Source organism: Dromiciops gliroides, chromosome 1 (genome assembly GCF_019393635.1).
Source record: "Dromiciops gliroides isolate mDroGli1 chromosome 1, mDroGli1.pri, whole genome shotgun sequence".
Lineage (NCBI taxonomy): Eukaryota > Metazoa > Chordata > Mammalia > Microbiotheria > Microbiotheriidae > Dromiciops > Dromiciops gliroides.
The window spans coordinates 595,591,998-595,606,333 of record NC_057861.1 but is presented as its reverse complement, the minus strand read 5'-3'; the positions used below and the strand labels follow the sequence as shown (position 1 = coordinate 595,606,333).

At 39.5% G+C, this 14,336-nt stretch overlaps 1 protein-coding gene across 19 annotated transcripts in view; it reads left to right on the top strand.

The window, feature by feature from the left end:
* RBFOX1 (RNA binding fox-1 homolog 1) overlaps window positions 1-14,336 on the top strand; it is a 2,803,489-nt gene that overhangs the window by 791,024 nt on the left and 1,998,129 nt on the right. For all 19 annotated transcript variants that reach the window (XM_043976864.1, XM_043976845.1, XM_043976850.1 and 16 more), the window contains one exon: window positions 8,234-8,266. In XM_043976864.1, coding sequence (XP_043832799.1) covers window positions 8,234-8,266 — 33 coding nt within the window. The remainder of the gene's footprint in view (window positions 1-8,233; window positions 8,267-14,336) is intronic.

The window sequence follows — 14,336 nt, the reverse complement described above, 5'->3', positions numbered from 1 at the left end:
AAACCAAGGGCAAGGATTTGTCAAACACTCTCCCCTTCCTCCCTCTCCCCTTCCCGTTCTCCCTTTCTCTCCCCTTGTCCTCTTGCCGCTCTAAAAATCATATGCAAGCTAAACCTCAGACAGTTGCTCATCACCATAAGTAAAACTATTCTTAGGTTACAAGCTGCCAGAATTTCAAGCAAATGCATGTAAATATTTCACTACTGACAGCGGGAGTTATTAAGAGAAACCTTGTGCGTTTTCTAGAGGGATTTTAAGAGGCTTTTATTCATTGGGCATGTCTGGGGCTTAAGAAGTTTAGGAAATGGATATCACCTGTGAATGGGATGCTTATTTTTTTTAAGTTTGCATTTTTTAAAACTTGTCTCATCTCCTACTCTTGCAGCTGGTGGCAAGAATCAGATTCCCATTGGGATGGGGAGGGGTGCAATAGGGGTGAGTGGTATCGACCAGTTGACTCCTCAGAAACACAAATCACAACTGGCCCATTAACAGCAACCCCATTAAATGCAATGGACCCTTAAATGGGGCTGATGTTTCAGGGGTCAACCCCTGTGCTGGGGTAACATTGACTCTGTAAATTAATTAAGTCTGTTAATGTGAAGAAGCTTACAAAGAAGGAACAAGTATGCTCCATCTAATGAAGAAGAGGACTCTTCCCTAGGCTGTATCTACACTAAGAAAAGGAGAAAGACAAGATTAAAGTGGCAAGGGAGTCAGTTTAAGCTAACAGTCCTCTACTTAAGTGAGTAAAATATGTCCAACAGCTTCATCTCTTCAGTCCAAACAGTCAACTCCATCTTTTAGATAGTGTTTATATTGCGGTTTGCTTTTAGGTATGATGTAAGCTTCTTGAGGGCAAATTGTGGCTCCCTTGTGGGCAGGGGCAGCTCTGCCTTTGAATCCCAAGGGTTGGCACAGAGTAATGCTTGTTGATTTAGAAGGGCCCTTGAAGCCATCTGGTTCAGACTCTTAATTTCACAAATGAGGAAACCAAGGCCAAATCACTTAGAGATTTACCCAAAGTCAGAAGACATCTCATGGTAAAGAAAGGATTTGAATCTGGGTCCTCTGATTCCCCTTCATAACCAGGTTTTGTTTCTTGGTTTGAATATATGCTATATCTTGGGGTCCCTTGTCTTCTTTTGTGTCACTCCATCAATGTTCTATCAATTATTTTTTGGGGGGGGTACTATTCATTGCCTTATTCCCATTGCTGAGGTTGACCATTTTGATTAAATAGGCATGTGTATTTGGGAAGGGGTGAAAAGAAAGGAAAGTGTGAGTGAGCTTTTCAAAACCAATGCAGTACTGCTTCATTTTGTGTCGTATGTTCCCAGCACCTGGCCCATAGCCTACAACATAGCAGGTGCCTAATAAATGCTTATTATTTGATTGCTTACATAGGTTACATCCCAATCTAAAATTTATAGTCTTAAGGAGTTAAGAGGTTCAGAAAGGTTAATCTATTTTCCCATGGCCCCAACACTGACTCCAAAGTCCAACACTCTACACACTAGACTACACAAATATACTACACACTAGACTACACTAATCCAAGGTTAATAAAGCTCAAAATGGCAAATTACATTTCTAGACTCCTTTCAGTCTTACAAAGCTATTTTCTCACAACAACCCTGAGAGGTGGGCAATGGATATATTATTATCATTCCTTTTTTTGGACTAGATCTGTGATTATAAATCCACTTTTGCTAAGAAATAACTCCCAGTGGGGAAACTCCCTCTATCAGGGAAGAATGACACTTGCTATGTAACTTATAACCTTTGAAAATTGCCTGAAGAACTTAAAAAACTTTTTTCCAAATAATCTAGCCAGTGGATGTCAGAGAAGGGACCTGAACCCTACCTTCCATCCATTGGACCAGGGAAGTATTATATAGAATTTTTAAAAAATAACTAATTTGTATAGATGAAGAAACGAAAGTTAAGTGACTTGCTTATGATCATACAACTAATAAATATCAGAACAAGGACTTGAACCCAGATCTCATGAGTCCAAATTCAGAACTCTTTCCATTATGCCATATTGCCCTATAGATGCAAAATCTGGGTCTGGGAAAGCTTCACTTTGCAAACCATCAGTAACTAGACAAAGTGGGACTTTTCAATTTTTAATTAAATGATTGTTAAGAAATCACTAAAATGCTTTCATGTAGTAAAGTGCCTACATGGGGGCTCTACTTGAAACAATTGTTTTAGGACCATGTTGAATCTTCTGACAGGTGAGGGATTTCCTGCTCAGCAGAATAGTCATTTGTTTACCTAGAGACAAATCCAAACTGCCACAGTCTAAGCGTTTGAGGGCACTGCTTCTGGAATTCGATGTATTATTCACTAACTCAGCCCAGTAGGACACTTGTAGCAATGTCACAGAGATGTCTATAGTGAATTCCAGAGAGAAAGAGAAGGAAGACCAAAAAAAAGTGAGGGAGAAAGAAACAGAAAGAAAATGAAGCCAGATAAAGAGGAGGTAGTTATCCTGAGCCAGATTTTCCAAGGACTTCAGTTATTCTTGGGTCATTTCCCTAGGCCAGTGGGTCTCAAAGTTTCCAGGAGAAAACCCTTGCCCTTAGTTTCCAGGAGCCACATCACAGATTGTATGACACTTACATGTTTATGTATGTCTCTGGGATGTGTGAGATTTACACTCACAATTGCATGTATCTGTGAGTCTTCTACTCTTCTGTAGTGTGAATCCATGACTTATGAGAAAGAATAATATTGTGTCAGGAGCAAAAACGTTTGAAAATGATTAGTCCAGCCCTATACAATACCACCTTTGAGATCCATGTCATGAGACTGCCACATAAAGGAGTCTGCCTTAGATGAAATCCATTTTTTGTTATCTCCAAGACAAAAACTTTTGAGACTTGAGTCCAGGGAAGAGCTTTCTTAAATTGAGTTCCTTTCTCTAGCAAAGAAAGTTAGAATGAGATTCTACTGGACTTAGAAAATAGGAAAAACAATCAAAACCAGTGTGAAATTTAATTAGTACAAGTAGAAAATAGGATGTGTAGGCTGCTTCTAGAATCATAGTTGGCTGTAGTGCTAAGAACAGGAAGAGTCCTTAAACATCATTGGTCTAGCTTCTTTATTACTGAGAAAGAAACTGAGGCCCTGAAAGGGAGCTTAGGTTAACCCTGAGAGGTTAACCAACTTGCCCAAGCTCATACAGCATGGAATTAGTGACAGCATGATTAGAGGTTTACTTATTCCCAGTTTAATATATTTTTATCTTTACGTTTTGCATGGGTTCATAATTACTTTATTCAGTAGATATGCTGAGAGAAAAATCAGCCATATCAATGCTTTGATATTATAGGCAAAGCAACTGGTTGAATGATTTTTTTTTCATATTTTGAACTGTTTCACACTTTTAAGGGGTGACTCTCTGGGATGAAAGGATTGAGAATGTGGGTCAGAAAGACATAATCAGCAGAATAAGCCAATCCAAAGTTTATCTTCATTATTATATTTTGCCTTGGTTTGCTATTGAGGTAATTCCAAGTTGACCTATTTTTTAAAGTTATCAGTGCTAAATGTAAAAAATGGGAAATGTATAAGCAATAGACTGGCATAAAGTCATCATTTCCAGAAGAAATTTAACCTTGTAAATCAACCACCAAAACAATGGAATAAAAAAATCTAGAAAGTTTGTTGGATAGTTCTTTTTGTGGTGGCAAAGAATTAGAAATTGAGGGGATGCCCATCAATTGGGGAATGGCTGAACAAATTGTGATATATGAATGTAATTGAATATATTGTGCTGTAAGAAAGTATGAGCAGGCAGATTTCAGAAAAATCTGGAAAAACTTATATGAACTGATGCTGAGTGAAGTAAGCAGAACCAGAAGAACATTATGAACAGTAACAGCAGCATTATGTGATGATAGACTATGATAGGACTTAGTTCTCAGCAATACAATGATCCAAGACAATTCCAAAAGATTTATGATGGAAAATGCTATCCATATCCAGAGAGAGAACTATGGAATCTGAATGTAGATAGAGGCATACTATTTTCACTTTTTTAAATTTTGTTTTTCGTTTTTCCTTTCTTGTGGTTGTTCTCTTTTGTTCTGATTTTTCTTTCACAACATGACTAATATGTAACTATGTTAAACATGATTGCAATGTATAACCTATATCAGATTGCTTGCTGTCTTGGGGAGGCGGAAGGGAAAGGGGAGGGAAGGGAAGGAGGGAGAAAAATTTGGAACTCAAAATCTCACAAAAGTGAATGTTGAAAATTATCTTTACATGTAATTGGATAAAAAATAAAATTCTGTTAAGTGAAAAAAAGAAAGTGCCTTGGAAACATTTGATCTCTTTGCCAAGTACAGAGATATGGCAACTTAGAATAAAAACTCATTTGCAAAATCTTGTGGAACAGAATAGTGGAAGACTATGGGTGCCATTGCACAGTAGAGGGGAAAAAAACATGTGTAAAGGATTTATGTCTGAGTAGTCTTAAGAGATTATACTACATCTTTCAAAATGCTTTGTGAACCAGAGAATTCCACTGATTAGAAATGGGTCCTAAATTTCAAAGCCAGAAGAACATGCACAGAGCTCATAGCACAGTGATGTTTCTAGCTTGTTACAACTATCCACAAAAGAAAAACCAAGTGGATGAAGAATGCCGATGGGACAGATAACACTAAACAACCTATAGAGTTGGTCCTAGATACCTATATGTTGAGTATCTATTGAAGATGTACAATAAAGTGGATTAGTTCCAGAACATAATAGGAAGATCACAGTAAGATTTCTTCTGGGAAATTACACAGAACTTTAATTGACCCTAAGCTTCTCTCTGATAAGCCATGACTGTAAATCATGGAAGACCACACAACCTCTGAAGAACTGAGGTTGTTCATCACCCAGAGTATGGTGGAGGGGGCATGTGGTGGGGTGCATGTATTATATTATTAATGAAGAATCATGGTAAAGAAGTAGCATAAAGAATATTATCAGAGGGGCAGCTAGATGGCATAGTGGATAGAGCACTGACCCTGGAGTCAGGAGGACCTGACTTCAAATCCGGCCTCAGACACTTAACACTTACTAGCTGTGTGACCCTGGGCAAGTCACTTAACCCCAATTGCCTCACCAAAAAGGAAAGGAAAGGAAAGGAAAGGAAAGGAAAGGAAAGGAAAGGAAAGGAAAGGAAAGGAAAGGAAAGGAAAGGAAAGGAAAGGAAAGGAAAGGAAAGGAAAGGAAAGGAAAGGAAAGGAAAGGAAAGGAAAGGAAAGGAAAGGAAAGGAAAGGAAAAGAATATTATCAGAGAGATGTATGATTGAAAAGGGATGCAGACTAATCATGTAGCAAAATCAAGGAATAACCAATGAACAACCTATATGATTCTTTGTTATCCACTCAAGACAAAGAGATCTACATGAAGGCTCCCAGAAAACTGGGTAGATACCCCCCTCCACTGAGGATCTTTAAAATAACATGGGCCCCCCCCAAAAAAACAACAAAATAATATGGACAAGAGTCACCCAGAGTGCACAATTATTTGGAATGCCCATTGTGGAGATCACACATTCAATAAAGCCATAAGATTTCATAATTGATAACTATGACTTGGAAAACTCTAGGCAGTGTTGAGTTTATTGATTTTTCTCTTCCCCTTCCCCTCCCCCACTCAGATTTAATCAGGTCTCATTTTTTATTTCATGAGATCATAGATTTAGGTCTAGAAGGAACCTTTGTGGTCAGTGAGTCCAAACCTCTCTTTTATATATGAGAAATCTGAAGCCTAGAGAAACTGAGTCTCATGACAATTCTACCATCATTGTAATCCTCACTTTACAGGTGAGAAAACATAGAGATAGAGTGATTTCCCCAAAGTCACACAGAGAATTGGTGGAAAGACAAGGGTCAGAATCTAGATCTCTTGACACCTCACACAGTGTTCTTTCTGTCTTCTGTACTCCAGCCTCTCCTCTCATCAAGGTCATAAACACTCTTGCCAGATGAAGGTGGGTTCTCATTCAAGATGATTCCTCCCTAGCCTGAAAGGTTAGTTTCAGGGATAATGTGAATAAGCTCCACTCACAGGTGAATTCCTGGAGGGACTCAAAGGAAAGGCAAGGGACAGGCCATTGAAATTCATTAAACATTTGAAAGTTTCCAGAGACCTGTCTTCCCTCCCTCCCTGCTCAGTGCTTAGGTTGGTGAGCCACAGGTCATCATTAATGGAGTTTCTGGGCTGAGTTCAGTGAGATGTTTGACCTCTCGTTTAAGAACCTGATGATGTGTGAAAGCCGCCCTGTCAGGGAAGAGAGATCGCTCATGCCATTTTAGGGGCTAATGATTCTGGTGACCTAATGTCCTCACACAGCTGCTCTGATTACTGTAGCTTAACAGGGACATTATAAGCTCCCAGGACTGATTTGATAACATGAGAAAGCCATACAATTCCAAGAGCTAACAGGACCCAAGATCTAAATCTCTTCTTGTTGGGTTCATGATCCCTGGTTGATATTTGTCTGGGCTGGGTAGAGGAAGGCTAGGAAATATGATTTAGTTTATCCTGTTATCCTGGGTCCTAAGACACTGGGAACCAGGTGATGGGAGGAGGGCCAGGAAAAAATTAAACATGAGGGACCAAGACTGCATATTTAGGGATGAAAGAATGGGGGAACAATGTTTTTTCTTTGCTTTTCATGATTGCTAGGGAAAATAGGATATAGATAGATAGATAGATAGATAGATAGATAGATAGATAGATAGATAGATAGATAGATAGATAGATAGAGTTAACATTTATCAGTTGCTTACTATATGCCAAGTACTGGAATATATGGGAACATAGAGCAATTTCAGATTTCAGCTAGGTGCTTGAAAGTCAGTCTCTAAAATTTCTTTCGATGTTAAGATTTTATCATTATGTCTTCCTTATAGCAAAGATTTACTTCTGAGTCTATGCTCTTATTGCTGCCTAGACATTCTACAGGATAGGTTTTCATCTGTTCTAAAGGGTTTAAAAATGAATGGAAATAGAGGAAGAGGCTTATTTACTTCTAAAGAAAACTTTCCAGACCAAGCATCTATGACTGATAAACAAGTGTGGCAGTGGGGTGGTGGAGGGAGTGCTTAAATACTAGCCTTGGATTATTTTAAAGTGATCAGATTAGCAACTAAACAGCTAGGTGGCACAGTGAATGGCATTCCACTCTTGGAGTCTGGGAGACTCACCTTCTTGCCTTCAAATCTGGCCTCAGACACTTACTAGCATGTGTGACCCTGGCAAGTCACTTAAGCTGATTTACTTCAGTTTTCTTACCTGTAAAATGAGTGGGGGAAAGGAAGTAGCAAACAGAGGTTTGTCATCTTTGTCAGGAAAACCCCAAAATGAGGTCACAAAGAATCAGGCATGACTGAAAATCACTGAACGACAACAACAAAAGATTAGCAACTGGGATTTGGAGCTGGCTTCGGCCTATTCTATACATACTGTGATTTGGTCTTAATGGTGCCCTTCGGATTAGAATTCTAAATCTAAAATGAAAATTGAATTTGAATGGAGACCATCCTTGCTTTAGAAAAATGTGGAATACCAGCTTTCATCTAAAAAAGAAAAGAAAATGAAGGATTTCTAGGGAAAAAGTCAAATCAGGGAGTAAAACATGACTCAAAAGTACTAACAGTTACCTTTTAGTTTGGAAGCATACACAGAAGGATCATTTCTTTAAAACTGCTAATGGTAGTTTTCTTGCTCAGACATTATCTGCTGTTCTGTCTTTGACTATAGCCGCAGTGCATGTGTGTGTACACGCAAACATATGTTACCTAGCACTTCTCTTTTAAGGAGGAAAACAAAATCCCAAGAAACTTTGCTTGATTTTAGAATGTTCATTTACTTCTTATCAATAATTGAATGTTATACACAGTCCTCCCCTTATTCTGTTGGGGTTTCTAGGCTGTGTGGGAAATATTAATTATCTGATGCACCTGATAAAGGGGATGGGGAAACAAATTTCAGAGCTAGGCTTGGTGTAAGAAAAAGCTTGTGTGTATTGTGTGTTTGTATGTTTGTGTGTGTGCATGTTGCTGGATAGGTATGTGGGTGGGGGGAGGTGCCCTCACACATTGTCCCCTCAAGTCATAACATAAACTATTGATGTCAGTTCCTTTAAAAGGCAATTAATCCAATTACTAGCTTGTTGGATCAATACTAATGCAGTCTTCCTATAACTTGCAGGTTTTGACAAGCCAGGCTGCTAGCAAATTCGAGGTAGGAAATTTTCTCTCTCTTTTTTTTCTGGTTATTTGTGGGGAAGTAAGATGTGTTTTGTAATGGTTTCCTTTTTCTCTTTTGGTAAAATGGGGCTCTGGGTTGATGGCCTTGTTAAGTGTGATCTGTTTGTAGTTTGGAGAGTATTTTAGCAGGCGGTTGGTTTCAAGTGCTGGATGTTTGACTGCTGAGGACACTTGGCGCTACTCCAAAATGGCTCAGAGAGTATATTGAAGGGCAAGGTAAAAAGTATTAGATGGTTCTGAAAAATGCATTCATGTTGAAATTCCCTTCAGCAATATTGCAGAATTTCCCTAACACAAGTATATACTTTTCCCTTCTGCTGCTATTGTGGCTGTTTTGTTGTTGTTGTTTATGGAGCAGAAGCCTTGCTTTGACTTTATGATCTAATCTGTCTCTTTACTGTCCTGCATAACTCTCCCCTGTTTCCCTATAACTTGAGGGCCAGTCCCTTCCTTGAAAACTCCACAAGAACACGGTCTGATGCTGAGAGCATCAACAGCTGGAATGGGGAGTTGGTCAAAGGCACACATTGTATAGGCAGATTAGGTAGATCACTGTGTGGTATGATTGAAGGAATGCCAGGAAAGGCCTCCCTTCTCCTCCCCACCCCTCCAAAATCCTCTCCCATATCTGAATCCTGTGTCTTGGTGAATTTGGTTACTTCCCTTTGCTCTCTTACAAAGCAGAAAGAACTCCGTTATCACTGCTTCATCTCGAGCACACTGGGTTTACATGGCTACATTCCTATAAGAGGAAGATGATGGCATTCAGAGATCAGTCCCATCCTCTGCTGTCAGTGTTCTGCTCTCTGTATTTCTGTCAAGGACTACAGGAACAAGGTTTTTCAGTTTGTCTGTATCATCACAGTGCCAGGAAAAAAAACACAGGGCTGTGGGTTCCTTGACAGCTCCTTGCCTAGAGACCTTTCTTCTATGTTGTCACCTGGAGGTACAGACAGTGCTGACAGATGGTGCTGTGGGGCACCTAATCCATTGAGGGGATCAAAGCAAAAGCTGACCTCCCACCTCCCTCTAGGGTTTGGGTAATGTATTACTGGTATAAATAGCCCAGCTCTGTGCATCCTAGAAGAACAAATTTCTCAGAAACAGCTCTGCTCTTGCTCATACTGGGATACCCACTGAGGCCTGTCAAGGCATTCCTACAGGGGTAGACTGTAAACTGGATTGGTGGGAAAGTGGTTTTGCCTTCTGGTCTTTGGTGTTGGTGACCTGGTGAAGTTACCTTATGCAGAGGTGAAGGAGGGAGTTGCCCATAAGGTGCAGCAGGACAGACTCCCTTCTTCCCCAAATTATCTCATTTGCCCAGGTGTCACGGTCCCTGATATTCTAATATGATAGATTTATATCTTTGACTTCAACATTGCCCTATTCCTGCTCCCCTGTTTCAGAAAATAGATTCCTGAACTGGAAGAAGATTTGAGAAAATGTATCTCTCCTTGTCTGTCTCTGTCTATCTCTGCTTCTGTGTCTGTCTGTCTCTGCAAAAGTTCAGGATAATGGGTATGAAATATTGCCTATTCTTTCTTTCTCAGTTGATATATTTGATTAACTTTGCTGAATTGCCTTTTTCATCTTTAGTTTTTCTTCTGTATTTTAAGGGATGACTACCTGGGGATGGGGAGGAAAGAAGGATATATTCAGAAATCAGAGTGATGTAAAAACAAAAATATCAATAAAAATTAAGAATCAGAGGGGGCAGCTAGGTGGTGCAGTGGTTAAAGTACCAGCCCTGGATTCAGAAGGACCTGAGTTCAAATCTGGCCTCAGACACTTGACACTAACTGTGTGACCTTGGGCAAGTCACTTAACCCTCATTACCCTACAAAATTAATAAAATAAATAAAATTTTAAAAAATTAATAATCAGAGAACAAAAGGTAAATGCTCTTTGGAGGAGTTGAAAATTGTCACTAATACTTTAGTATAAATGAATTTATGAGCTCAATTTCCTCCTTGGCAAGAGGTACCCAGGGCTACATAAAGAATCTGGATTCCTGGGGGATGGGGGGGACAGTGGGCAGTGTGCATAATCAATCAATTAACAAGTATTTTTCAAGCCTCTACATATCTACTATAATGGGCTTGAAGAAGAGGAGACAAGAGGCAGAAAAGATAAAGAAAACACAGATGGTGGTGGTGGGCAAGAGCATTTAAGGTAAACTTCAACATCATTTTGGTACAATTCCTATTTTCAGAATTCCCTTGTTACTTCTTCCTTCTCAGTGGCAATATAGGTAACTTCAAAACCTTCTTCTAATATTAATTATTTCTTTATATGTCTCAGTTCATGGGATGATGATATTGAAAGCTGAAAAGGAACTTAATCCAGAGGGGGTCAAACATTGGGTCTTTGGGCAACCCTACAACACTCCCAAGTGCCCTGGACCAGTTGAAAATCTAATCGGGAAATACTTAACAAAATAAATTTTAAAATTGACAAGATTACATTGAAAAATCGAAGTCAATATGCACCCCTCAGGGATACTTAAGTTTGAGTTAGTAACCCCTGTTTCTAGTGGAGTTGGACACCATTTATCTAATTCAACCATCTCATTTTAATAGATAAGTGTGTAATTTAAGATTCTAAATGTGGATTCTAATCTGTTCCCCCAGTTTTGGGGAAAACTGACTAAAATCGCTGATAAAACAAGTTTAGGTTTTTAAGGGTTTATTAAAAAATAGAAAGAAAAAGATTGAGAACAGAATTCCAACAGCCTGGCATTCCTATCTTTCCTCAAATTTCCAGTGAAGTCCTCTGCCGCCACCACCACCATCAAGTCAGGAACCCAAAAGCGGGAGAGCTCTCTGTGCAGGTTCCCTTTCCTCCTTCCTGTCTCCTCCCAGAAAATAGGAGGCTCCTCAAGTTGATTGGCTGGTAGCCTTGATAGACAGCACCCATGAGTAAACGTCATTTCCTGATGCCAAGGAAAAGCCACATGGCCTTGCCCTCTGAGGCATTTTCCTCATGGCGTAGCTTTCCCACAGCAAGTCTCCATTATCATTCCAATCATTACATAAGGAAACTGAATCCTGGAAAAGGCTCAAGATTATACATGTTAGAGGTGATATTTGAACTCAAGTGATATGATAGAATCATAAATTAGAGCTGTTAGCAAACTCAGAGACTGTCTAGTCAAATGCCTTCATTTTTTTTAGAGATGAAGAAACTGGCACTTGAACAAGTTACCAAGTAAGGAACAAATGTGGGGGTTTGAGCCCATGTGGGATTGGAGCTCTGACCCCAGAGCTAGTGTCCTTTCCATTGTAGCCTGAAGCCTTCCCCCTCTTCTCTCTGTAACACCTACATATTGTGTTTGCAGTCTCTCCACCCCACTTACCTCCAACTTCAAAGCTCTTTGGTAAGAGCAGATGAAGGAATCTAAGATGGCAAAATAGCTAAGACTAAAAGAACAAAAACATCTGTATAGATATCCTCTAAACACCATGAATCTTAGCTTAACATCCTGAACCTCTGAACCTGTAGAGGAAAAGAGTTATGTATATACAGGAAAACTGAATCAAAGAATCAAATGAAGTTTTCTGATGAGTTTGACCAGTAGGGACACCCAATCCAAAGAACATCAGCAAGAAAAGTATCCTTTGTTCACACACACAGGCATAGGTTTTTATTTTGGTCTTAATTACCTGGATAATTGTCTTCAAATCTTTTCACTTTTTTGTAAGTAAGCTTCATTGCTACAGAATGTTCTCAATATTCACTGGTATCCATATCTGTGATTGTGGTGGGGCCCACACCACAACCAGATCGTTGGTTCTGTCTAGCACTTTAAAAATATGACATTGATTGGTTAAAACACACCGAGCCCCTTACTCCAGATAGGTCTGTATTACTCAGTTAATTGTTCACCAAGAAGTCAAATTTTAGAATTATTTCTGACATGATCATCTCTCTGTCTCATTGTCTGTGATATTTTTTCTCCGGGTATAAAGCACATCCATCACAGATCGAGTGACAGGTCTTTAAAGGACATTGAAAATTAGCTTGAGCACTACTCCATACTGTAAAATGTCACCTCCCATTAAACCTCACAACTTGCCAGCCCCACAGAAGTCTCCAGCTCTGTTCTGACATAGTGGTGGATGAGGAGGGGAATGAGAGGTAGCTATTTATAGACTTAGGCTATCTCTAGAGTTCCAGTCTTCTATGATGTTCACCACTTTCTGTGGCACAGAAGTTAGTTAGTGTTAGGCCAAGACTCAGAAAGACCTTAGTTAGAAACCTTTCTCTAGCACTTGCTATCTGTGTGACTTTGGACAAATTGCTTAATCCCTCTGGGCCTTGATTTCCTCATATGTAAAATGAGGATTTGATACCTCCCTCATATGACTGTTGTGAGGCTCAAATGAGACTATAATGTTTATAAACTGCATTAGTATGGCGGAGACAGCTCTGGCATCAGGGTACCTGGGTTCAAATCCTGCCTCTTACACTTAGCTTGTATGTGACCTTAAATAAGCCATGTCATCTCCCTGGGCCTCAGTTTCCTCTTCTATAAAATGAGGTTAGACTAAATGACTTGAAGTCCCTTCTAGATCTAGATCTATGATCCTATAACCTAGGTTTAAATCCCACTTCTGATGTTTGCTACCTGTGTGACCATGTGAAGTGGCTGGACTAGGTAGCCTCTGAGGTCCCTTTCTGCTGTAAACCTTTGATTCTATGTTAGTTACCATCATTATTCCTATTATTATTCTCCAGTGAGTATTGCCTATCATAAAATTGCTGTCAGAGCAGGATGATGCAGCATGGCAATTCAGCATCTCTGTGCCAGGCTTATCACCTTTCTTTTCCTAGGCTACTTTCATTGGGAATAATAAGGTACTCAGGGAGTTAGAAGAAACTGGAATCCTAACAGAAGGGAGTTAGAAAAGAAATTTAGCAAATGGGAAATGAAAGAGGAGAAATGAGAAGAAAAGGAGAGATGGGCAAACAAACACAGGGAGAAAGAGAAAGATAAGAAGGGAGGGAGAGAAGCAGATGGAGACAGAACAGAGAGAAAAAAAGAGAGAGGGAGGGAGGGAGGGAGAAAGAGACATAGAGAGAGAGAGACACAGAGAGAGAAAGACAGAGAGAGACAGAGGAGAAGAAGAGGAATATTGGGTGCACGGGCACACCCTAGGAGAAGCACATAACAAAGTGACCTACAAATGAGTTTTTTATGATCTACCTAGAGGAAAGCATTTCACCATCCTCTTGCCCAACTGCAACTGACTTTTTTCAAACTCTGTTGTCTTTGCTTGTGACCATTATGCCTGAGATAAAAAATAATTGCTGCAGCTGGAGAAATCTTTATGCTACTGAAGGGAGGTAACCTTTTATTAATTGAATTTCTAATGGAAATTCATCAAAGCAAGAGATCGCCATTCTTTAATGGGTGATCCATATTCACAGTGCACACCATTATGTAAATAATAATTTGACACCACTGAATGTGTTCTTTCAGCACAGGCTGACTTTCTTATTAAGTACAGATAAACTTAGGCCAATCTTGAGAGTTTTCTGTGACATGCATCCTTGCCGTGGGTTGGACATGGACTAGAGGGAGCATAAAGAAAATGTGTGTATTTGAAATTAATGAGAACAAATGCTTTTATTTTATTTCTGTTTTTAATGCTCCTCAATGAATATAGGAATAACATTTGCTAAATATGGCCTTGATAAACATGACAGCGAGCTATTTTTTTTTTGCCAATAATTTTTCATGACACATACTCTCCCCAAACCACACACAATTTTAATGAGATAGCACATGGAGTTTTTGAAAATATTAAACCTTGCAGAAGGAAGAGGTTTATCTCCTGACCAAATTCGGCCCGGCAATGTTTATGACAGCTGAAGAATTTATCTTAAATTCCCTCTGCTAGCAGCAAACCACATGGTCTTTTTTCCCCTAGCTGCCTGCAAGAACCAAAGTAAGATGTCACATACATAATATAACAGATAAATGGCCCAATTTCCATGTCCACATGATGAATGGAATGCAAGTTCAGCACACACATATTTGC